Source organism: Prunus dulcis, chromosome 3, assembly GCF_902201215.1.
Source record: "Prunus dulcis chromosome 3, ALMONDv2, whole genome shotgun sequence".
In the NCBI taxonomy this organism is placed as follows: domain Eukaryota; kingdom Viridiplantae; phylum Streptophyta; class Magnoliopsida; order Rosales; family Rosaceae; genus Prunus; species Prunus dulcis.
Genome location: NC_047652.1, coordinates 22,419,341 through 22,443,933, shown reverse-complemented (window position 1 = coordinate 22,443,933; position 24,593 = coordinate 22,419,341). Strand labels below are relative to the sequence as shown.

The 24,593-nt window shown below is 39.6% G+C and overlaps 5 protein-coding genes across 7 annotated transcripts; 2 read left to right on the top strand and 3 right to left on the bottom strand.

Moving 5' to 3' along the window:
• The first annotated feature begins 7,072 nt into the window (after positions 1 to 7,072).
• On the top strand, positions 7,073 to 9,753 carry LOC117620591 (polyamine-modulated factor 1-binding protein 1). Its single transcript, XM_034350704.1, has 9 exons — positions 7,073 to 7,157; positions 7,440 to 7,609; positions 7,677 to 7,739; positions 7,829 to 7,848; positions 7,954 to 7,998; positions 8,190 to 8,251; positions 8,475 to 8,611; positions 8,748 to 8,836; positions 9,427 to 9,753. Exons 1-9 carry the CDS (start codon positions 7,085 to 7,087, stop codon positions 9,557 to 9,559), a joined length of 792 nt encoding a protein of 263 aa, XP_034206595.1. The 5' UTR covers positions 7,073 to 7,084; the 3' UTR covers positions 9,560 to 9,753.
• Positions 9,754 to 9,870: 117 nt separating this feature from the next.
• Positions 9,871 to 12,865, bottom strand: LOC117620590 (type I inositol polyphosphate 5-phosphatase 4-like). 3 transcript variants are annotated; one of them, XM_034350700.1, is made up of 8 exons: positions 12,785 to 12,865; positions 12,427 to 12,671; positions 12,229 to 12,319; positions 12,040 to 12,150; positions 11,326 to 11,925; positions 10,686 to 10,949; positions 10,193 to 10,382; positions 9,871 to 10,081 (listed from the first exon to the last, which is right to left on the bottom strand). In XM_034350700.1, the coding sequence occupies exons 2-8, from the start codon at positions 12,521 to 12,523 to the stop codon at positions 9,959 to 9,961; spliced, it is 1,476 nt and encodes a 491-aa protein (XP_034206591.1). In that variant the 5' UTR covers positions 12,524 to 12,671; positions 12,785 to 12,865; the 3' UTR covers positions 9,871 to 9,958. The 3 variants fall into 3 exon arrangements, with proteins under 3 accessions (XP_034206591.1, XP_034206594.1, XP_034206592.1); XM_034350703.1 differs by having other exon boundaries at positions 12,052 to 12,150; XM_034350701.1 differs by having other exon boundaries at positions 12,427 to 12,676; positions 12,785 to 12,849.
• A 1,345-nt stretch (positions 12,866 to 14,210) lies between these two features.
• Positions 14,211 to 15,064, bottom strand: LOC117622852. The gene has a single exon (XM_034353633.1). It carries the CDS (start codon positions 14,831 to 14,833, stop codon positions 14,291 to 14,293), a length of 543 nt encoding a protein of 180 aa, XP_034209524.1. The 5' UTR covers positions 14,834 to 15,064; the 3' UTR covers positions 14,211 to 14,290.
• A 1,066-nt stretch (positions 15,065 to 16,130) lies between these two features.
• Positions 16,131 to 19,818, bottom strand: LOC117623547. The gene is made up of 4 exons (XM_034354566.1): positions 19,425 to 19,818; positions 19,094 to 19,270; positions 16,806 to 18,458; positions 16,131 to 16,476 (listed from the first exon to the last, which is right to left on the bottom strand). Exons 1-4 carry the CDS (start codon positions 19,440 to 19,442, stop codon positions 16,444 to 16,446), a joined length of 1,881 nt encoding a protein of 626 aa, XP_034210457.1. The 5' UTR covers positions 19,443 to 19,818; the 3' UTR covers positions 16,131 to 16,443.
• A 1,053-nt stretch (positions 19,819 to 20,871) lies between these two features.
• Positions 20,872 to 23,502, top strand: LOC117623546 (inactive LRR receptor-like serine/threonine-protein kinase BIR2). Its single transcript, XM_034354565.1, has one exon. The coding sequence runs from the start codon at positions 21,371 to 21,373 to the stop codon at positions 23,183 to 23,185; it is 1,815 nt and encodes a 604-aa protein (XP_034210456.1). The 5' UTR covers positions 20,872 to 21,370; the 3' UTR covers positions 23,186 to 23,502.
• Positions 23,503 to 24,593: the final 1,091 nt, after the last annotated feature.

The window sequence follows — 24,593 nt, the reverse complement described above, 5'->3', positions numbered from 1 at the left end:
TCTCATTTTGGCATGGTATTAGAGTAATACACTCATGTGCCCGTGTTTGACCTTGCGTTGTCGTGTCCTTACCTTGTCTTTCCCTATTACCTTAATGTATTCCTATGAAGAAATGACCTATTTCTTCAATTTGAATTGATATTCCATAATTGAAATCACCTTTTATGATATCCAGTTTCGAATTTATTCTAGTGTATTTACTATTTATATAGCAAAGTTAAAATATCCACAAGGGGTAACAATTTCCATTATAGTGGAGATGGAACCAAACAAAGTTACAATAGAAAACTCATTGGGGTCGTTTGGTACGGAGGATTGTCATGGACTGTACTAAATCCTGAGACTGTCTTGAATTAGCTCGGATTGGCCTAAGTTGGATTAAGTACTGACCTACGTTTGGTGCTGCGTCGGACTAAGAAGTTGGATTGTAAAAATAGTGAAGACCTATGTTTGGTGTTGTGTCGGACTAAAAGATAATTATTTTAATAATTAATTTTAATTATAAATAAATAAAATTCTAATATTTAATAATTAAAGATTGCTAAAACTATCTTATCTTTTCTTCTTCTTTTTTTTTTCCTCCTTTTTCTCCATTTCTTCTTCCTTTCCTTCCCAGCCCGTTTCTTTTTTGTTTTTTCTTTCTTCCTATTTTCTTCTTCCTTCCCAAATTCCTAGGCCAGCCCTTTTTTTTATTTTTATTTTTTATATACCTTTCTTCCTCTCTTCTTCTTCCTTCCCAGGCCATCCCTTTTTATTTTTTTTATTTTTATTTTATTTAAAACCTTCTTTCTTCCTCTCTTCTTCTTCCTTCCTTCTTAATCAACTGTCTAGATTGAAAGCTGTAACCTTTACTGAGAGAGAGAGAGAGAGAGAGAGAGAGAGAGAGTGGTCAAGGGTTTTACTTGAATTGTGAATTCATATATTGCATTAATAATAATATTGGTACACAATGTAAGATTTTATACAGAACCTATGTGCTATTCTAAGTAAGCAGATCCTAGAATAAAGCTAATTATATTTACATCCTATAATCACTCTATCCCAAGAGTTGACAATATCGGAAGTTCCAATCACTCTCAATCAGATTGTGTAATTGATTTTCCTTTAACACTCCCCCTCAAGTTGGAGTGTGGATGTCAATGACACCCAACTTGCCTAGATGTGTATGAAAAATAGGCGCACGTAGTGGCTTAGTAAATAAGTATGCAACTTGCTCCACTGTTCTGACATAGGAAGTTTTGATTTCTCCTTTTTGAATCCTCTCACGAAGTGTGGCAATCGATCTCAATATGCTTTGTACGTTCGTGATACACAGGATTTGAGGCTATGCGTAGGGCGGCTTGGTTGTCACAGAATAATCTTGCCGGTTGGGGATGCTTAACACGCAAATCTTCCAATAAATATCGCAACCAACTTAATTCACAAGTAGCTGCGACCATAGATCGATACTCCGCTTCTGCGGATGAACGAGCTACTGTAACTTGCTTCTTGCTTTTCCAGGACACCAACGAGTTTCCAAGGAAGATACAATAACCAGTCACTGATCGACGTGTAATGGGGCAACGAGCCCAATCTGCGTCACAGTAACCAATTAAATGTAATTCACTTTGGGAAGAAAACATCAAACCTTGTCCAGGAGCTCCTTTGAGGTATCGAAGAAGTCGATACGCTGCATCAAGATGATGTCGTTGTGGATCTTGCATGAACTGACTCAACGTGTTGACAGTATATGCTATTTTTGGTCTTGTGATGGTCAAATAGATCAATTTTCCAACTAAGCGTCTATACCTCGCAGGTTCGTGAAGTGAACTGCTACCTGCATGTGTTAATACCAAATCTGCCTCCATTGGAACCTTCGTGGGTTTAGCACCAAGTAACCCAGCTTCCTCTAATATGTCCAGTGTATATTTCCGTTGGCAAATTGTGATTCCAGCTTTTGAACGTGCGACCTCGACTCCAAGGAAATACTTTAGAGTTCCAAGATCTTTAATTCGAAATTGACTGCTAAGGAAAGCCTTTAGGTTCTTAATTTCTGCCTCATTATTGCCTGTAATCACCATGTCATCAACATATAACAATATAATGGTGAGTGAAGTACCCTTGACTTGAGTGAACAAAGAGTAATCTGCCTTAGATTGGCAGAAACCGATGGTACATATTGCCGAAGAGAATTCTCGAAACCAACTTCTGGACGCCTGTTTAAGACCATATAAAGATTTATGGAGTCGACACACGACGTTCTCCCCCTGTCGACGACAACCCGGGGGAGGCAACATATAGACCTCCTCTTGAAGTTCACCATGAAGAAAAGCGTTTTGGACGTCCATTTGATGTAAGGGCCAATCGCGGACAACAGCGACAGTCAATAGGCAACGCACGGTAATGAGCTTGGCCACCGGTGCGAAGGTCTCTTTGTAGTCGATACCTTCACGTTGGGTGAAACCTTTGGCAACGAGACGTGCTTTGTAGCGTTCAAGAGTGCCATCGGACCGGTACTTGAGTTTGAAAACCCATTTGCAGCCGATGGGTCGTTGTCCAGGCGGAAGAGGAACAAAACTCCAGGTTTTATTGTCTTCGAGGGCCGTGAGTTCAGCCTGCATTGCAGCAATCCAGTGGGGATCTTGACAGGCCTGCTCATAGGTAGTAGGCTCCACCAAGTGGGAGATATGAGAAATAAAACACTGATATCCAGGAGATAAGCAGGAATAGGAAACATACCTATGTAATGGATGACGCGTGCTGGACATGGATCGTGAGGGGGCCTCTGTGGGCGTGAGCAAAGTTGAGTGATGAGCCACATAATCTTTGAAGTGGGCTGGTGGTTTGGTGAGACGAGTAGAGTGGCGAAGAGGGGCTTGGTGAGAAATGGGTGGTGCAGATGGTTGAGGAAGAGAGATGCTGGAAGGGATGGGTTCAGGTGATCTGTCGGCAAGTGGTGTGTCAGCAGGTGAGATAAGAATTGGTGTTGGTGGTGATGAAGGCTCGAGGTTGGTTTGGGAAATAGGGACAGCGGTGTGTGGTGAATCAAGCACCATGTGATGTAGGCCAAGAGTGGAGGTGGTGGGGTCATGTGAATTGGAGCCATGTGCTGGATGGATGATGGGAGTAACATGCATGTCTTTTTGGCCTATAGTTGGTAAGGAAGTGTAAGGAAATGTATGCTCATGAAAGATGACATCACGTGAGATAAAGAATTTATGTGTGGCTAGATCATATACCTTATAACCTTTTTGGCCAAGAGGATAACCAAGGAAAACACAACGGCGAGCACGGACGTCAAACTTATTGGTGGGTGTGAGGTTGGTGGCATAGCTAAGGCATCCAAAAACGCGTAAGTGCGTATAAGTTGGTGGTGTGTTGTGCAAAAGTTTGTATGGAGATTTATGAGAGAGCAAGGGTGTTGGCAAACGATTGATGAGATAACAAGCAGTTTGGATACTTTCCCCCCAAAATTGTAAAGGTAAGTTTGCCTGAAACCTAAGAGCACGACCAACATTTAAAAGGTGCCTATGTTTACGTTCAACCACCCCGTTTTGTTGTGGTGTGTAAGGACAAGAATGTTGGAAGAAGGTGCCACATGAGTCTAGGTAAGAACGCATGGAAAGAAATTCACTACCATTATCCGTACGAAGAGCTTTAATGTCACTTTGAAATTGTGTTTTGACCCAAGAGAAAAAGGATTTCAAAATTGTTTGTGTGTCAGATTTGAAATTCATAAGATGTACCCAAGTAAATCGAGTGAAATCATCCACAATAGTGAGAAAATATCGTGCCCCAAAGTGTGTTGGGTTCCTGTGAGGTCCCCAAATATCACAATGAATTAAGTCAAATGGTGCGGAAGTTTTAATTTCACTACGATGAAAGGGTAAACGAGTTTGCTTTGCTAAAGGGCAAACTTCACAAATGTGTTTGGAATCAAACATTATTTCAACATTATTCTTGGCTAACAAAAGTGAAGGTGCGGATGATGGGTGCCCAAGGCGCCGATGCCATAGGCTGGTGGTATGATGGATGTGGTTGGCGAGGTGAGGGTTTTGTCTTGGTGTAAGATAATAGAGCCCATCAAAATGTTTGCCCAGGCCAATCACCCTCCTCGTATCCATGTCCTGCACAACACAAAAATCCGGATAGAATGTCACTATACAGCACAAAGCTCTTGTCAATTTACTAACATACAACAAATTGACACGAAACTTTGGTACATAAAGAACTTTATCAAGAGATAGATCATGTGACAATTTCATAGAGCCAATATTTTTTATTTCTGCTTGCCCCCCATCTGGTAAACCAACGGAGTCATACTGAGCATCAATGATGTTGTGTGTTGGTGGTGAATGTGATATATGGTCGGTTGCTCCACTATCAACAATCCAATATAGAATCGAGTGTGGATCTGTTTGTGCGATATTGCATTTAGGCGAGAAGATACCTGTTGCGTTTGCAAGTGGTTGTCCATTACCATTACGGAGCATGGCAATGATCTGATTATACTCCTCGGTAGTGAACATAGGACAGTCAGAAGCATTAGACTTGGTGGTTGCAGCAGCGTTGATAGCCTCGACATTGTTGACTGTGGATCTCTTATTCTTGGGCTTTACGTTCTTGCCATGCCATTTGTGTCCTTCTGGAAACCCAATAATGTAGTAGCAATGGTCCACCAAGTGTCCATCTCCGTCGCAGAAGGTACATTTAAGTGACTTACGTGAAGATGTGTTGGAGGACTGTTTGTTGAATGACGGCGGCGCTGGGGTTCGCTGCACTTGCATTGCGTGAGAGTTCATCCCTAGATCTCGGCGACTGGCCACATCCATCTGCCATTCATGTTGGAGAATGAGGCCATGAACTCGGCGTGTGTCAGGGAATGGATTCATCATTAGAATCGAGCCTCGTATAGTCGAGTAGGAGTCGTTCAATCCCATCAGAAACTGCATAACTCTTTCTTTTTCTTCCCGTTCAGCGAGTTCTTTCAAGCCTGCACAAGTGCAAGTGAGTGGGTCATGGCAGGACGCTAACTCGTCCCACAAGGCTTTCATCTTGGTGTAATAGGAAGATACTGAGAGCTGCCCTTGACGATTTTCAACAATTTCTTGTCGAATCTGGTAGATCCTTGAGTCACTGCTCTGTGAAAACCTGTCCTTGAGATCGTTCCAAACTGCAGCAGCAGATTCAGTGTACATGATGCTGTTGGCAATGTCTGAGTGAACTGAGTTCACAATCCACAGTGTTACCATATCGTTGCATCTTTTCCAAGCTGCATATTTTGCATCCTTGGATGATGGAGCTGTAATGGTTCCATCAATGAACCCAATCTTGTTCTTTGCGCTGAGACCCATGCTTATGGCACGGCTCCATTGCCCATAATTGTTCCCATCAAGTGGTTTGGAAGCTAGGATAAGTCCAGTATGGTCTGAGTGGTGTATGGTGTATGGGTCTGAGAATTCCATGGTATTCTCATCTGGTTTCATGTTTTTGGTTGGTTCTGTCATGGTGTTTGTGAGAGATCTGTGGTGGTTATGGGAGGACTACGGTGGTTATGGTGGCGGAAGCGTGATAGAGTCACCAAGATCGGTGCTCTGATACCAACTTGAATTGTGAATTCGTATATTGCATTAATTGATAATATTGGTACACAAGGTAAGATTTTATACAGAACCTATGTGCTATTCTAAGTAAGCAGATCCTAGAATAAAGCTAATTATATTTACATCCTATAATCACTCTATCCAAAGAGTTGACAATATCGGAAGCTCCAATCACTCTCAATCAGATTGTGTAATTGATTTTCCTTTAACAGTTTTAGGTGAGAAAAAACGCACAGAGAGAGAGACAGAGACAGAGGTTGAAAATTCAATACCAGCTATTTATTCCATAAGTTCAACTTGATGGCTTCTATGTCATTTCCCGGAAGAATCTTTTAATGGGTACCAATTAGTTTTTAGAATTTTTGTCAAACCACTTCAAGACTGGGAATTCATGACTTCCTTCTCTCAGTCTCATACAAGAAAGCCCACATCTCCTTTAATGGTGTCTCCCTTTGCAATTGTCCTGATCGTGGTGGATGATTTCTTGGAAGGTTCAATTGGGTTTGACAGTGGTTGTTGAATTTGGGTTCAATTGGGTTGTGGTTCCATTGGGTTTGAATTAGTGGTGGTTGATTCGAGTGACTGGGTTTGAATTGGTGGTGGTTGGTTCTAGTGACTGGGTTTGACGATAGTCTATGGTGATTCTGGTGGTTTGGCTGGGTCTATGGTGGTTACAATTCTAGGTGAAGAAGAAGAAGTTGGTTATTGTCGGACTCGCGTTCTCCGTTTAGCGAAATCGATATTTTGCAAACCATGTTTGAGGCTCGCTAAACTGGAAGGGCGAGTGAGGCTTTTTGTTTACTGTTGTACTATACAATCCCATTTAATTTAGTCCCCCTCTTACCAAACATGATTTTCAAAGTGTTATTTAACACTGTCCAGGCCAGTCCAACCTACCAAACATGCTCATTGTGCGCTACCAAACAAAGTTAAAAATATCCACAATGGGGTAACAGTCTCCAATAACAATAACTGCATCTTAATTTCCCTCCCTAACAAATATTGTAGCATCAATTTTATACTTTCTTAAAACTAAGTTCTTAACTTGTGTCACTCAAGAAATCATTTCGGATAATATACTTTCACACTTGTTTTTTCTCTTTTTTTTTTTTTGAATATAAAAAATCCAAATTCATTTCAGATAAGATCATACAGATTTTGACACCACTAAAAATATCATTTTATAGAAAGTAAGACAATGCAATACGTTACGTTCTTCCATGTTTCTCTTTTTTGTAGAAGACTAATACAACCTTTTGTTTTTGTTTTTATACAAGCAAAGCGATATTAGGAAAAGAGAAATCAAATCACGTAGAAGCGATAAAGTAGCTAATGAAAAATAACTGGGCCTAATATTGGGCTGAAGACAAAGAAAATGGGCCCGGTACCGGGCTAAGGAAAATAAAGTGGGCCTAGTCTTGGACTTGAAAGATCATTATGATCATCTATCCGACCCACGGGAGCCCTGGTTAATTAAGTGCGCGAAACAGAAGCACACAGCCATGGCGGGAAGTGAACCACGGAAGCACCTCTTCAACTTAATTCACGATTTCGCCTCCGAGAAGTCGCACGGAGGTACAGTCCCTACACACCTTTTACTATTATGCATTCACTTATCTGTTTGGTTCCCGAGAGAATGTAGATGAAAGGGAAAAAGAAAAAAAAAAAAATCATTTTTCCCGAGAAACGTAGAAATAGGCACTAATAATTATGTACTATGAGCTCGCTAATTAAGTTCAATTCTGTTCCCGCTAGGTTTTATTGGAAATTAAACGAATAGCTTTTTCTTCGCATTCTTTGAATTTCGCTGAAATTTGAACTGGAAAACTTTGGATACACATGCTTTGAGATATGCAGAGCGAAGAGTGGTAGGTCTGAGGAAGCGAATTGAAGAGCTCCGATCTGAGCTAGAGGTTGCAAATGCAGAGCTCGAGGAAGCCAAGCGCAGCAAGGAAACTACTGAGCAAGATCTTAAAGGATACGAAGTTGAATTGGCTATGAATGAAGCTACGATTCAAACGCTAGAGGTTTGTTATTTTTGCACAATGATTCTGTTCTTAATTTGATTAGGCTTTAATCGAATCTTCAATGCAGTCAAGGATTTCTCTGACTCAAGACGAGATTTCCACAGTGGGATCGGATTTGGATGCTCTTAAGGTATTTTTACTTTCTGTTTCTAGTAATTTAATTAAATATTTGTCTACTGATCCTCATTTTATGTTATTTTTGCTTGGACCTTGGAAAAGAACAAAAAAGGCGCTTCGCGGTATGAAATTTTCATCTCAATCGTTTGTTAATTATTTTCAATATTTTAATTTTTAAAAATTCTAATTGCTTAACTTTTAATTATTTGCCATAATTGTCTACGCAGAGATGAGTTTATAAGCCAAATGTTTGAGATCAACACTCAGATAAGGTTAGCTTCATTTGAAAAGAGAAATGGTACTTGTAACAAGTTCTCAGAGCATTTTGGACTACATGGCGTATTTGTATGCCCCATTTATAGAAAATTTCACATGATTGCTGCGAGTGCTATTTCAAAAATGTTTTAGTGCCTTCCTGCAGTTACTAAGTTACTATCATACTCGTCAAAAAATTTGAATGCAGGAAGTTCCAAGAGTCAAGTGCTCGAAAAATTGATGAGCTCTTGTACAATGGAAGTACAGAAGGTGATGGCTTGTGTACGCTAATCCATTAATCTATATATAGTATTGATCTCTGAACATGTGCTGTTCCATCTTATTTTATTTTCATTTGTCGAATCTTCTAGTCATTATTAACTCCTACATCTCTCTTTAAGTCTTCAATATAGATCTTTCTCAAAAGAGGAGCAAAATGATTGCATAATGTAGCTTGGGTAGAAACTAAAAGAATATTGCAATTTTGTTTCAGAAGAAGATCCCAAACTAGTGAAGGAGGAGGTTACTGAAGGTGCTTTAAGTACACTTGAAGATATGCTTGCTGGTGTAATATCTCAGACAACTGAAGTGGTAGAAGAATACAAATCAGAACAGAACATTGAAAAGCAGGTAGGAAATCGGTCATTGAAACATTCCCAACAGCTAACATTACAATTTTCTAAATGCATAGTTTGTGTTCATGTTAGTATTTCCCAGGAAAGCAACATGAAAATGACTGAATTATCTGGAGCTTCTGCTTCTGCAGGTCCAGCAGGCGCTGATTGATTGTGAAAGGAAGGTATTCTTGATGGAGGAGATGTTAGAAGCAACAAAAGCATTGCAGGACTTGACAAGATATCCTTTTCAAGATTGCATTGGTTACTGAACTTAATCAATGGTTAAGCACATTATATATTATTCCTCTGGACCATGTAGAAAATTAGAATGCGAAGAAAATTGCCCATCTCATATGGTCATTAGTGATGGATCATGGTTGAATGAGTTTAAAGTAGTTCCATGGATATGAACAATTCATAAGCACAGTCAAATGCACTGCATAACAGTTGATTGCTTGAATTTTTCATCATTTGCGAAACTGCCTTAATTGAATGCAGTCCAATCCACATGAGCTATTTGTACAAGCTTCTTGGCCAGCTTTCTTCATAAAGTGAATGCCTGTTTTAGTTATAAGTAAATGTAGAAAAAGAAAAGGAACATTTGGACATTTGCAACTAATAGTCATTAAATGGTTGTTGACATTTTGAAGGTTCTTTTTCTGGTTTTCTCGGCAACTAAAAGAAATTTCATGTTCTGTAAAACAACAGAAAAGAAAAGAAGAATAGAGAATTCAATTGCTATATTGGTTTTGTGGTTTTCTTTCTTTTTCTCTAAGTACCATATTTTGTGGGCATGATCTACATAAGTTTGGCCTTGACTGGAAACAAGCAGACTTCTGAATTGGAACAGATTTGTGCTACCGTTGGTGAGAAGTTGCAGAGGAGATGCATATGTCCCAGTTGTCATTTAGACAATGTGGGGGTCCTGGGTGGATTAATGGAGTCAAGTGAGGCAAATTAAATATTTGTAAGTAATCTACTTCATATAGCCCCACTTTATGTGTTCATTTTATCTAGCATGTAATGTACTGGAAAAGAGAACTTGAGGAACTATAAATTTACGGCACTACTATTCAGTATCAATTACCACAGTTTGCCTTTGAATTCAATGGCATACAGGGGACTTTTTTCGACAGATTATTTCATCTCATTTCTATATTGGGGATACTGGATGCATGTTATTTACACTTAGGAATTGTTACCTGTTTGCGTACTTTATAGCATCTAACTCATATTGCCCGGTCATAAAAAGAAAAAGGAAAATCCTTAGGATGAAGAAGAAAAAAGGTCACTGGAAAGAAGATTAAAAATTTCTTGACACAATTTAGAGCACGCATGCAACAACACGATGTGCCAAAGGCTAGCTGCAATCACTGTCATCTATTTGTTCTATACATCTTGTATTATGTGTTGGTGATGCTTCTAAATCCTTTACGATCAATGATATCAATGTAGATTCGGCCTCATCATGGTTGCTCTGCTCCTGCATTGATAAATTTATTCTTACTATCCCGACAAGAAATGTAGACTTGGCCTCAAACAAACTGAATTTTATATATACTGATATAGTTTGAAATTATTAGAGAAAACTTACGGTTTCAACAGGAGGTGGTATGGTGGGAAGAATGGTATGCCTTGAAACCATTCTTGGATTAGTAGAGTTCACTACTTCTACCTGTGTAGAGAAGAGGGCAGAGACGGGCCGATGGTCAGAGAACTTACTCTCGCTACGGAAGTAGGAAAGCTGTGTCAACCCCTTTCCGTACCACAGAATTCTATCACACCTGCCACCATAATCAAATTACCTATTTAATTTTCATGTACTAAAAGAAAGAAATTTATCTTCTCGTGATCTCATCCATTATTTTTGCAAAGCCATTTATATCAAGACTCACGGGAGGCATACTGGGGGTAGACATATTAGTCTGTGCCTATCTCTTAAAACCTAGAGCCAGGGCAGGACCTCATGAATCCGTAAATTGTAACCTAAAAGAGTCCAAATATTCAATAGTTTTAAGGAAAGAGATTATGGCTAGTGTTGTGGTTGTGTCTGGGTGAGAGAACTGAAAATCTAGCCTGGCTCTTACCATGCTGGAGTCCTTTGCTTCTCTCCTGATCTGCTTGGAACCCCACCTGAGTAGCGATTGCAATTTGATGAAGAATACTTGTAGGTTGGTGCAAATTCTATAGCTCCCTCCTCCCATCCCTGAAATACCCCACCATATTCTCGTTCCCTATGAAGCTGATCAAACTCTTGCAGTGCTCTCCAGTCTAGTTTCTTTATCAGCTGCCTGGCTGAATTGTCCTCCAAGTATAGCCTATAGTTGAGATCCCCGAACCAGAATATCCGACTGTTTCACAAAGAAAAAATTAGCACGTTAAGGATGACTTCCTCCATTCTTTGATAATTTGACTCAATCTTCTTCCATTGTTTAATTATTGATCCTGAAATCTGGTTAGAGTTTTACAGAATCCTGAGAGTATTGGGTTTGATTATGTTGAATTCTAAATTTTGCAAATTTGTCCTTCTATCATTTTGAATTTCAGGAACTCTTATAATTGTTGGGTTGAATAGTACTCATTAGCCAACCATTTTGTGTTGTTTGTTTAATTTTTTTCCGGAAATGATGAAGTTTAAGAACCTTTTCTTGATTATTGCAATGATCAATGCTGAAAACCAATAACTGGAAAATTTTACTGCTACATTCTACTGGGAGGAACACATACTCGTGTCCTAAGATGGTGAGAGGATGAGGGATATCATCATCTGCAGGAGATCGAGGGAAGGACGTTCGCCTAAAAATCTCTGAGACTTGATGGTTCCTTCTGCCTTCATCTCCTTTCTTCTCACCGGAAGCCAAATGGGCAACAACAAAGCAGAAACTAGTTCCTTCGATTGTCATGCTCACTGAAACCGAACCTTTGTTTCCCAAATAACCCATGATGCCACAGGCCACTGAACAAACTTTAACATTTGAAATGTAATACTTGCTGACCAAGTCACTTTTCATCCACACACTAATGAACACTCCTACCATCTTCTTGCTTGCCATTAGCTTGTACTTGCTGACCCCCTTTGGGTTTTCATGTTGGCTTCTTGATTGCTCTCTCATTGACGTCTTATTGTTGCTCATCCTCCTTTCAGGTTCAGAATTTCTCACATAGTGGTAGTTCTCACTTGGAATCGGATGCCATATAGGTGTCAACCAATTGCACCCATATTCGTTGTTGAGAGTTTTCCCTATCAGCAGGTTCCAATTTCTTGCTTCGGTTGGGTCTTCCGCTCCGATTACATTTCGGGTCTTCAAAGGCACAATCTCCTGAAATCTGCAATCTAGATTGCTAAGTTGTGGCATCGGTTTATAATAATTTCTCATATCAATTAGAGAAAAAATTAAGAAACTATGAACACTATTAATTAAGTCCAGGTTTATAACATACCCAAGAACATACATGTCTGCCGCATCCTTAAGATTCAACCACTCATCCAAATCCACCGCCAAGCTTCCTATGGGAGACCTTCCAGCAACATTCCAAGTCCCCACGAAGACTCTGAAAAATATATACCAATATGTTAAAATCCATTATGCTTAATTCCTTTTGAGATTTTTTCTTCTTTTAACAAATCACCTCAACTCAATTGTTGAAGTGCATGGATCCATTTCCATGGACTGAAAGAGAATATCATCCAAGTTATCTTCACTTTCGTCTTCACCCCCATCTGTAGGAAAAAAAATCCAGTAATCAAGCAAACACTTGAGTAGAAGACGAGGAATAAGAATAAGAAGAAGAAGAAAAGAAGTCTCCATAGGTAGAAGTAAACAAAACCTGAAACTTGACTCAGTTGATTATGGTCAGCTCTCTTGTGCTTTCCTTTGAACCACTTTCTGAACCGTCTTCTTGGATTATGATTCTCGCTGTCCATGGCTAATTACAGCAGGCTCTCGTAAGTCCATGCAACAATTACAAAAAGATAGAGCAGTAGTTGTGGACAGGCTTTGTGCAACTTCCTGTAGCTTGCTGATCAGGCGAAAGCTGTTTACCTCCTAGCATGGCTGATCTGGTTCCATTTGCTGTACTGGACACAAAAACAAAACGTGGATTTAGCTGTAAAAATCATTGTATCTGCCGCCTTATACCAAAGCAATTGAAAGCCTAGAATGGGACAAACACAAGAAGCTCATACAAACTATGGCTCCAGCGGCAACCCCAAGAGAGAAGACACATACCCTAACATATGGTCAAATATGGTTAAGGAATTAGGGTATATATGAAAAAGATTAAGTTCTACGTCCCCTTTGCTTGAGTATTAGGGTTGCTTGGTTGGTGCTTGTCACATTCGTCCTGTGAATTTTAGGTGACAATTAGTTGATTACATATCCTAGTCAAAGTAGGTTATATTTAGCATATAAGGCACACTTATGAATAGTCTAACTTGAGCGCCACATTCAAGCTAGTCGATGTATTTTGAAAATCACTTTTATCAACGGATTTCGTTGGTGAATCCATTTGTATCGACCACTCTCAATTCATCAATCATGAATGCTACATTGATTGATTGAATAGAGGTGGATTAGTACTAATTTGGACATCACCGCTTGGGGTTTATGTATGATAAGTTGCTTTGCCAACTCTTAATAAAATCATCTCACCATCGGTCCACATGTGATACCATGGATAATGTTGGCCCGTAGCAGTAATGGCACCAGCGGCTATAGGTTTGGATTTATTGCATGAGCACATGAAATACATCGTGAGCGTGACAACAACAAAATAAAGAGGAAAAGCAAGAAAATCTACGGGTGGTAGTAATAATATTATGCAGAATAAATACATAAATAAATAAAAGAACATGGCCCAAAACAGAGACCCCCTTCTGTTTTCTCTCAATTCTGGGGCTTGATTTGGACTAAGGCTCTGTGACATATTCATTTATTAATTAAATTGTGTTGTTTTCATGGGTTGAGACATTCTAGCGGGAGAAGTGGATGCGATTTGAGTCTTTGCGGATACCTTTCAACCTCAAACTATAATGAGATAAAGAAGCTTCAACCCTCCTTGGGACCATTTGCGTCATGTTCACATCATTACCCTTGAAATGACAATATTGCCCTCCCCCTCAATCTTCATATGATTGTTATTGCTGCTATGCTATGCTACCCCCACAACAAGGTAGGCTTGAGGTCCCCTCCCTCCCTCCCTCCCTCCCTCCCTCCACAAGGGCATTCAAGAGGGTACACCGTCACAATGGCTTGCTTATTTTTCTTGGTCGAAAGGTTCCTTCAAAAAACCAAAAAAATATTTATAAATTTTAGTAGTAGAGTTAAACAACCGAAATTTTCGAACAAGGGGGCTTATAACTCACATGGTTAAAAATAAATAACCTTTGCATGCGAGGTAAACAACCGAAGTTGGAAAAGTTTTATCCAAATATGTTATAATTTAAGAAGTTAGTCAAAAGATACAGAGTGGAACCAAGATTCAGTTTGTTTATTCAGATACAGAGTGGAACCAAGACTAAAATTTGAACTTTCGGGCATCAAAATGAACTTTAACGCCAAATTTTGACAATATAGATCAAGACACCAAACCTAAAGTTGAAACCCTCAAAATACACTCAAAACTTCTTTAAGACTAACTACCAAATACAAGATTTTAAGATCAGAATGCTGATCGACAAATTTGCTGCCTCTCAAAGAACTTGTTTCCACCTTGATTCATTTCTTGCATCCGACACCAAATGCTGCCTGAACATCACAATGAAAGCTTCCACTCTCTCATTCAGGGCCTCCTTGGAAACCTCCTCTGTCTGGTCTTCAAAACCCTCTTCCTCATTCTCGACACTCGTCGATCTCTTCTTACATATTTCTTCATCACATTCTTTAACATCTTCAACTGCTTGTTCTGATGACGGGCACCTGTAATATTCCCTTCTCTTATTTTTCGGTTCAATATTCTCGACCACTTCTGCATTGCTGTTGTTGCTGCTGCATTGTTGGTTTTGATCAAAATTTGAGGTGGAAGAAATGGGAGTGAAGAGAATGGCTAAGAGGATGAGGTTGAGCACAAGGAAAACCCATGCCCGCCATTGCTCCATTAGAAACACCGTTAATATAACACGTTGTAAACACGCCATTAACACAGCTGCTCCTGCAGTGAACAAAACTGTGTGCACAATATACTCTTGAAGCTCTCTCTCCTTTGTTACTCTCCCACTCTCTTTTCCCATCTCCATTTTGTGAATTTGATCTCTGGATATTACAAATTTACATGCCTAATGAAAATGGTGGTGATCTCTGTTGGGTTTTTATAGAAAGGGGGAATGAGATTTCCAGTGGATACTTGGGGTTCACTAAAAAGCAACGGATTTTGTGGGATTTGTGAGTGCGCTTCACTGTATCACGGACCAGCTGTGATGATCAGAGAGACGTCAAGCTGCTTGGGGAGACAGCTAGACATAAATTCACCAAAGCCTGCAGGCTTTGTACCATCAGTCCAATACTTCATCAGTAACCCGCAACTCATATGATATGATTTCTCCAACTTTGGATTTTGGGCAATTGGGTTTGGCTTAAAATTTAAATTCCTGCTTGCCCAACTTTGGGACTGGGTCTATTGATTTTACTTTATTTTCTGCTTGGCAGTTAAAAGTAGCACTAATTGTATAGGTAAAAAAGTTCAAAGATTTAATGGACTTGTATGATTTGAGGCAACAGTTGTTCTGTTCTGCATAGGAGAGTAGGAAGGAATACCGTACCAAATTAAAGCCGCATGCCTTTTTACTTGAATGGAAAATTGGAAAAGCAGAATTTGCCGCATGATAGAGGGGCAATGAAATTAAAAGTGATGCTCGAAAAAGCACGCCTGTTTGCTGTTTGATGCAATTCATCATGAGAAAATGACCCCACATGCCGAAATTACATCACCAGCGGCAGCAGCAGAGGCAGCAGTTAAAACAGAGAATCATTCTTTTGGTTCTTTTGGGTTTCTGCGTAATTCAATCCAATTTTTCATAAAAAGGAGAGATTTTAAATCTACAGGCTACAATTCCTTTGATGTTGAAACAGTAACCCTTTTGTTCTCAATGTTTAAGTCTCATTCAAATACAATAACCAGAGTCTAGTGCTGTGAGCAAACCCTGTTGGTATCAAACGACATTGCTTCAGATTTCATATATATATTTTTTAGTGGGGCTAAAGAATCAAGTCAAGTATCTTACATTAAATGGTACCAAAATAACATCTTTAAAAAATGACTCAGATTTTCAGAAATTACACAATTCACTATCCCATCGAAAACAATAGATACGCACAGCATTCGTTTGAAACGGTACTGGTTATTATTTGTTAAATTCATTCTGTGAATTGTCTTATTTCTTCTATAAAAATGATTTGTTTACATGGTGACTTGTTTGAACCGTTTGCTGTGCTATGAGAATGAATGAGAAATAACAAGATTATAAGCATCAGCTTGAAATATGCTTCACTTGACTAAAAATGTGAACAAAACTTGAGCTTCCTGAAAACCTGGAAAGGATAAGTGAGAGAGGCAGCATTTCTTTTCGAAAGGAGAAATTTTGACAGGAATGGGGAGGTGTCAACCTGTCAGGTTTAGCAACTGTATCAGATTGTAAGATAGAATATCATTATGTAATTAAAACTAACAATTTTTGGATTTTACTACTGCAGATTTATAAATTTCTCTCTCTCTCTCTCTCACTCTCTCCCCTGATGCAATGCAGCCAGTTGCTCGTCCAATTTCTATGGAAAATCATCTCTCAAAAATCAGTTCTGATGGCCCATTGTATCCAACTTCACACTCATCGGATAGCAGAAGCTATCATTGTTAAGACCATTTTTTCCCAGACAAGGATATGAGCTGCCAACAAATAAAAGATGAAGAGATATCAATCATCCTGTAACAGTAACTTAACAAGTATTTAGACAGTGAATTTATAAAACAAAAGGTTAATAAACACCACCATATATTAAAGCACATATATGTGTCTTCAGCAATCATGTTATGGTTCTAGCCCTGGGAAATAAAGCTATATAATATCTTTCTAGTCATTTGAATTAAAGACAGTGTAAAGTGATCTTTGTCCTTGCATGCTAATACAATTTCACGGATATGCAAAATAAGGTCAAGTTATTTCAGTTTTTTAGTCACATTTAAGGGAGTTAAGAAAGGGATTGTTGGAAACCAACCTGTCGAGCAACCTGAGCCAGTCGCCGGTTGTCCCTAGAAGATTCGTTCATCATCTGTGGCTCTTGTGCAATGCATTCGTTCTCTTCGATCCTCCTCTTCGAAGTGCTCCCTTCAAAAGAAGATTTTTGACCAGGGTTTCTTGAGGAATTCTTGCGCTTCCTCTGGAAAGTGTATTTGAGAAGTCTACCGTTGTCTGCACAACTAGGAGATCTATTTGATTGTTCTGATGCTTTCACGTCTTTTAATTCAGAATTCATCAATGATAATCTCACATCTTTTAATTCAGAATTCATCAATGACGCATTCGCATCTTTTAGTTCAGAATTCATCAATGATAGATCAGCAGTAGCATGGTCAAATTCAGAACTTGGAGCCTCTGAATTCTCCACGATATCACTTTCCTGCAATATCAACACAGGCACATCTATCAACTCCATGTCCTTGTCTTCAGCATTCTGGCCAGCTTCAGCTTCATTAATCTCTTTCATACTCACAGTAACACTTGTTGACCCTGATATAGGATCCATATCAATTAACGTCAACCCATGATCCAGACAGGGAAATGCCTTCATCCTTGCCTCATTCTGGGTCGTGTTTGGTCGATCTTCGTATGATTTAACACCACCATTACCTAAATAGGCAAAAGTCCTGCAGCGTGAAAGAACAGAAGACGGCTGACCAGGTTTCATAAGCTGACCAGTTGAGGTAGTAATGCCATTCTTACTATTCATTTTCCTTTTTCTTTTTCCCTTCCGAATGGTCTTAACTTCGTCCATATAATAACGGTTAATGTGCTGCAAACTTTCTTCCAACCCACTGGGAGTTCTTGTCATGTCTACATTGCCAGCTTTGACAGAGGGTTGGATGCATGCATCTTCATGGGACCTATCATTTTCCTTGACTGAAGTTGGTTGCCGAGATTTCATGAGCTCACTAGGACAATATTGGCGCGAGGTTTTGGCTTTCCCAAATCGAGTCTTTCGTCTTCTTAATGTGCGGACTTTAGAAGGCTTTTTGGTTTCTCTCACACATGGGTTATTAATTACTTCCATGCTGTTGTCCCTAATAGAGGGGGAATTACAGTTTCCTTCCTCCTTGTCACTTTCTTTGGGGACCAACTCATTCTTCCCTTGGGAAATGTGATTGTCTACATATCCAGAAGGCAGCACCTTTTCATCAAGTAAATTTCTTTCAAAAGCACGAATTCTTTGTGTACAACCATTTCTGAGCAGCTCAGGCTCCTTACTTCCCATGATTATTGACGCAAGGTCAGAGTCAGGGGCGTAAAATTTATCCAAATCAGAAACACTCAACTGCTCACTTTGTTTCATTTCATTACAGCATTTATGGTCAATACCTCTACTCACTGGGATGTTGTCCAGGCCAGAAGTTGGAACAATTTCATGTCCTGAACCTAGACGAGAGAGTAAGATGGGCTCAGGTGTTGGACTTTCGGAAAATGATGCGTCTTCCCTTGTGATTTGTCTATCCAAAGGCTTCACTTGGTTGCTATTTACCCTCTCCAATTCACTCCATACTTGTTTCAACTCTGATCTCAAATCAGTTATGATATCCTCTGCCTCTTGGAGCTGTGCTTCAAGCTCATCAATCCTTCTTTGTTGGCTTGAGGATGTTATCTCTGCTTCATTTGTCTATAAATTGAAATGTAGGTAAATGCAGTATAAGAGCAGGCACTTATGGTAACTACAATGAGTGAGTAATCAGTAGAAATTCCATAAGTTATACACGACACTCTTGTATCATTCAATGTGCACATGGGTTTATTACAAAGAGAATCAAAAGAACCTCCTAGCAATACCAGACAAGGCACAAGTGGTATATCACAAGTGGTATTTCAAAATGTGGAGATTGGTTAAGCCAAACAGTATGGTGAATATGTTTGGGCTAACGTTCACTGTAAACATTAACAAAGAGAAATGGCAGAAGCTTATTCAGAACGGTAACATTGTCAGCATAACTGTATAACTAGTAATTAGCATATGGAAACACTTTCTCGCTGTTCAGAAATGCAATTGCTTTAACAACAGACGCAAAGACACACAATTTCAAAGTGAAGATTCTTCAAAGTTCAAAATAAAAATGGCTTCTTTCGAGACAGTGAATGCAATTACAAAAAACACATTCACATTCAATGCAAACTAAATTACCAAGATTCATGAAACCTTCTTTCCAAACAAGACCATAATCGGATCATAAAAACTAGTAAAAGAAAAAGAAAAAGAACAAAACTTTCGAGGATGCAAAATTCGAAAAAGAAAAAGCAAACCTTGGAATCGATCATTTGCTTTAAGCGGAGAAGCACGCGAAGCGACTCGTCTTTGGTAGAAAGCAGATCGTGCTGAAAGCGAAGAGCTTTGTGCTCCGACGCCATTACTCTCGCCGCTGCCTCCTTCGCTGTGTTCAGAATAATCTCCGCGTACGCCTTCTTCAGAGCCACCATTTTCTGCATCGTCAACAAAACAAAAATTGAATAAGCAAATAAACACCGATTTTTGAAAACAAAGACCTGAAATTGAGAAGGTGTAGTGGCGGCGAAGGTGGTGGAGCCGTCAGTGGTAGTGGTGGTTAGGAAAAAAAGGTTCTTTTTGGAATATCACCTGTGCCTCGTCTTCCATTTTCTCTTCGGGGCCAACGAACTAGTGAACTAGTGAACTAGTGAACTAGTGAGAGTGGCCTACAGAGAGAAAAGGGGAGGTTATTGGTTATTTGGTCATGTTTTCCCCTTCGGTTGATAGCTGTACAGTGTGTGCCTTTGTCTGTTAGGAAACTGAAAGTCTGTTCTCTCTCGAATGTTACGTAATTACCCCTCAACTAGGCTTTGAATTACGATACTGACACTAGGCCTTCTCGCGTTCCCGTTCCGTTATGATAAGGACAGGAGGTCTTGGAGAGAGAGGCTTTGAAATTGAAGACGATATCGGAATCGTAGTTGAACTCTTCTCATGATGTCGTACGATTCGGGGTTGGTTTGGTCATTTTTTACTGCTGAAGGCGCGCAGAGGATGGATGGATGGGGGTGCCCACCGAGAACATAAATGCCTTTTCTGGAGGATAAAAAAGACGCGGGTCGCGTTTCTTTGGTAAACGCGCGGTCATGCAAGGATACGTTCAATTTTTTAAATTTTGAAAACAGAAGAGGAGGAGGAGGAGGAGGAGGAGGGGCGTGGCGTCATGTCTCATCTCTGCTGTTGCTGTATGTTACGTTTCGTGTTGGTGTGTGATCCAACGTTTGGCAGACAACCAGCACATCAGGAGATTATTGGGTCTCTGTTATTTATTGGGCTTTAGATGTTGAGATTGAGCTTGATTTTATGGGCCAAATTGTGGACTGAGCAAGATATTGGGTCAGGAAAAATAAGCATGTTGGAAAACATATGATTTGGTGTTTTTTTTTATCGAACTGTTCTAATTTATCGGAGTGCAATTCGAACTTGGTTGTAAGAAAACATACACACTGTCATAACTAACTGACTTAATCTACAATTGCTAGCATTTGATGCCTCTTAACTGGATTACATTCTAGTCTACTATTCATATGGTAAGAATAGAGAAAACTTTAGGAGTGATAACCATTTCATTTTTAGTTTTTAATTTTTCAGTTTCGTAATTTACGACATTTTCTATTAAGAGAGAATATAGCATACTAAACTCACACACACTATAAGAATGCTAGAATTCAAATCCACAATCTTTCCTGAGAGAGCAATTGTTCCAAATCACTATACTAGTGAGTCTTTTACCAGTATCGTATTTCTTAACAATGCGCATATAAAAAATTATGTGAATTTGTAAGACACAAGTGAATCTAAATATTTCTTCACAAATATAGGATTTACTGAAAAAAAAAAAAAAAAAGAACATATTTTTCTGTACCATTGAAAGGTGTATAAGAAAAATATTTGATGAATATAGAAATAGTAAAAAATTCCAACCCAGTCTAAAAGCTAGTGTGGAAAAGCTAGTGGCGGTCAAAGATGCATATGCCAATAGTCTGATTGGCTGCGCACTAAAGGCCAATCGTGATGATAAAATAGAATTAATTATGAACTAACGAACTAATTAGAGAGTTAATATACAAAAGATTACGGTATTGATTTCGGGTGCAGTAGGCAGCCCCTGTAGGCTGTAGGTGGACGACCTAACTCAAAAAAAAAAGCATCTGGTCAAATAAACCCTCAATTGAAAACATCAAAGCTTCAATTAGTCAAATAATTAATCAAAATCCGTAGTCCAATTGTCAATCTCCATCATACACTCAGAAAATTGAATTCAGGGATTCATTTACTTTATGAAAAAATTGAAAACCCATTCAACCAAATTTCCATGCGACTGTTTGCCTGGGCCTGGTAGTGGTAAGTGGTAATTTCCCACATCCAACACACGGAAGAAGAGAAGTCAATGGCCCCTTCCCTTTGAGACTTTTCCAATCAGATTCAGAATACTTGCAAATTTGATAAGTCCTTGGAGTCTTTTAGACCTCAAACACGCACAACCCATCATTTGTTCCATAGTGAATTGCTTGAAGATCCTTGCTTTTTTCAATATGATTGGCTCAATGTCTAGCGTAACTGTTAGGATATGGATTGCCATATTGTTCTTGAGCTGTGCTTGTTATTGTTCTTATGGGGCTGTGGTTGAGGACGATGTGAAGTGCCTTCAGAGCCTTAAGCAATCTCTGAAAGACCCACTTGGAAAGCTGGTCTCTTGGGATTTCAGGAACACGTCTGTGGTTTCCATGTGCAAGTTTGTGGGAGTTACCTGCTGGAACGATCGAGAGAACCGCATATTAAACCTTGAGCTCAGAGACATGGAGCTTTCTGGTGCTATTGCGAAGGACATAGAGTACTGTTCTAGCCTTCAGAATCTGGATCTTGGAGGCAACAAGCTTTCTGGGTCGATCCCTCCTGATATTTGTACTTGGTTGCCATTTTTGGTGACCTTGGACTTTTCCAACAATGATTTCTCAGGCTCAATCCCAACTGATCTGCAACACTGTAAGTACCTGAACAATCTGATCCTTTCGGATAATAAGCTTTCTGGGACTATACCTTATGAATTTTCTAGCTTGGGTAGGCTCAAGAAGTTTTCAGTGGCCAATAACAAGTTGACTGGTACTATACCTGCTTTTTTAGACCATTTTGATAAGGCTGATTTTGCTGGGAATAGTGGGCTTTGTGGAGGGCCTCTTGGGTCAAAGTGTGGTGGGTTGAGTAAGAAGAATCTTGCTATTATAATTGCTGCTGGGGTGTTTGGTGCCGCGGCTTCTTTGTTGTTGGCTTTGGGGCTATGGTGGTGGTACCATTTGAGGTTGAGCAAGAAGAGGAAGGGAGGTTATGGGGTTGGAAGAGAAGATTGGGCGGAGAGGTTGAGGGCTCACAAGCTTACTCAAGTTTCCTTGTTTCAGAAACCCCTTGTGAAGGTTAAGTTGGCTGATTTGATGGCGGCTACGAATAATTTCAGCCCCGAAAATGTGATCATTTCATCTAGAACAGGGACTACTTATAAGGCTCTACTTCCTGATGGGTCGGCTCTGGCAATTAAGCGGCTTAGTACTTGTAAGCTTGGTGAGAAGCAATTTCGGTTGGAGATGAACCGTTTAGGACAGCTTAGGCATCCGAATTTGGTACCCCTTTTGGGGTTTTGTGTCGTGGAGGAGGAGAAGCTTCTGGTTTATAAGTACTTGTCAAGTGGGACTTTGTATTCTTTGTTGCATGGAAGTGGTTCTGGATTGGATTGGCCAGCTAGATTTAGGATTGGTTTAGGTGCTGCAAGGGGACTTGCTTGGCTTCACCACGGTTGTCAGCCTCCAATTATGCACCAGAACATATGCTCAAATGTGATCCTCCTTGACGAGGATTTTGATGCTAGGATAATGGATTTTGGGTTGGCAACGCTTACGGCTTCTGATTCTAATGAAAGCAGTTTTGTTAATGGAGACTTGGGAGAGCTTGGCTATGTAGCTCCAGAATATCCAAGTACTATGGTTGCTTCACTGAAAGGGGACGTTTATGGATTGGGAATAGTGCTTCTGGAACTGGCAACTGGGCAAAAGCCACTAGAAGTCACCACTGTTGAGGAAGGATTTAAGGGTAATGTGGTGGATTGGGTAAATCATCTAACAAATTCTGGTCGAACCAAGGATGCCATTGATAAAGCTCTCTGCGGAAAAGGGCACGATGAGGAAATTTTGCAATTTCTGAAAGTTGCTAGTAATTGTGTAGTTTCTCGGCCCAAGGACAGGTGGTCTATGTACCAGGTTTACCATTCATTGAAGAGTATGAGCAAAGACAACAGTTTCACTGAGCAAGATGATGAGTTTCCTTTGATTTTTCGCAAGCCGGATAAAGATTCAGCTTAGGTTTGAATCAAAGAGGGGAGAGGGATGGCAAATGGTTACAGACTTTCATCTTGAGGTAAGTTCTCATAGGTTCATATGTAAATGGTGTGTGATCTCCCCTATTTTTTAGTATAGCTGTATAATACGATAAACTACCAAAACAGTACGGTCCTGCATCCCAATAAATTATTTGTTTGCCCTTTGTTATATGAAACAATACTCAAATGAGGTCCAGTGATATTTACAATATGCTTCCCTGATTTTGCCCATAAAAGTTTGGTGTGAAAGATGACAAATGGAACTTTAATGTAATACAACAGTATAGCAACTCGAAGGTTCCTTGCCTTGTAGGGTCTTATCTACCCAATCTCTTTGAAATTTTGCTATTTTACTACTTTAACAGGGTATTGTTTGTTTTGTTTTTCCTTCTAATAATCAGATTCAATGCACTCTTAAAGAAATTAACCCTGTTTATGAATATGATCAATTTATGTCTTGGCTAGAAGAACCAATGAATAGCTTATAGGCCTGTACTGAATAATTGATAGAACTGAGCCTGAACTATTGCTAGGCCAGAACTGAACAAACAACCCAGACCTATGTAGAATCACATATGATATGAACCTGATCACAGTAACTTTTAATCTTGTTGTCCTGTCACGAGGATTTCAAATTATCCAAGACTTAGATTCTAAACCGATGACTTTGGTTTCTCAAAAAACCTCTGTTTTCTTCTTCTGATGATGATGACTTTGGTTTTCTCAAACATTGTCAAGGAAATTGTTTCTTTTTCTGATGAGCTTTCTGTTTATGAGACACGAAGTAACATGTCCACTATTTTGTTCCTCTATAATTTCGATCAAGAGAAGTAATACTAAGATATTCACAGAAACTTTACCTCAGCTGTATCATTCGTTTTCCCGACAATGCTAGTTTCCTCTGCATCATATACGCACACATGCACAAACACAAACACAGTCAGAGTCAGCATATAATTTGTTTGAGCCACGGAATACAGTTACCTGTTATTGACTAGTTGTGTAATCCTTACCACTAGAATCAAAGTGGGATGATACTTTTCATAAGGCCAACTTTACGTTCACGCTCAAATTGACCAGCCCAAGAAAGTTTTGTGCAGCAATGCATGCCAAGTCTAACTTGTAGGCTTAGGTCACCACTACCAGCATATTCAGCACGGCACCATTTAGATTTAAGTTTCATCACTGATAGCAGGAGATGAGATAGGCCATTATAGATATGAATAAGCCAAATACGAATTTCAAAAGTCAACACTCTCGAGGAAGGAATAGTCGATGAAAAAGATGCTACTATGTCGCGCCCGTTTGGTTGCTTGGACTGGACATGATTTAGACTGAGCCAGTCCCAGTCCAGTGCTATGCTATGGAGTTTCACCACTCTAGTCCCTAGA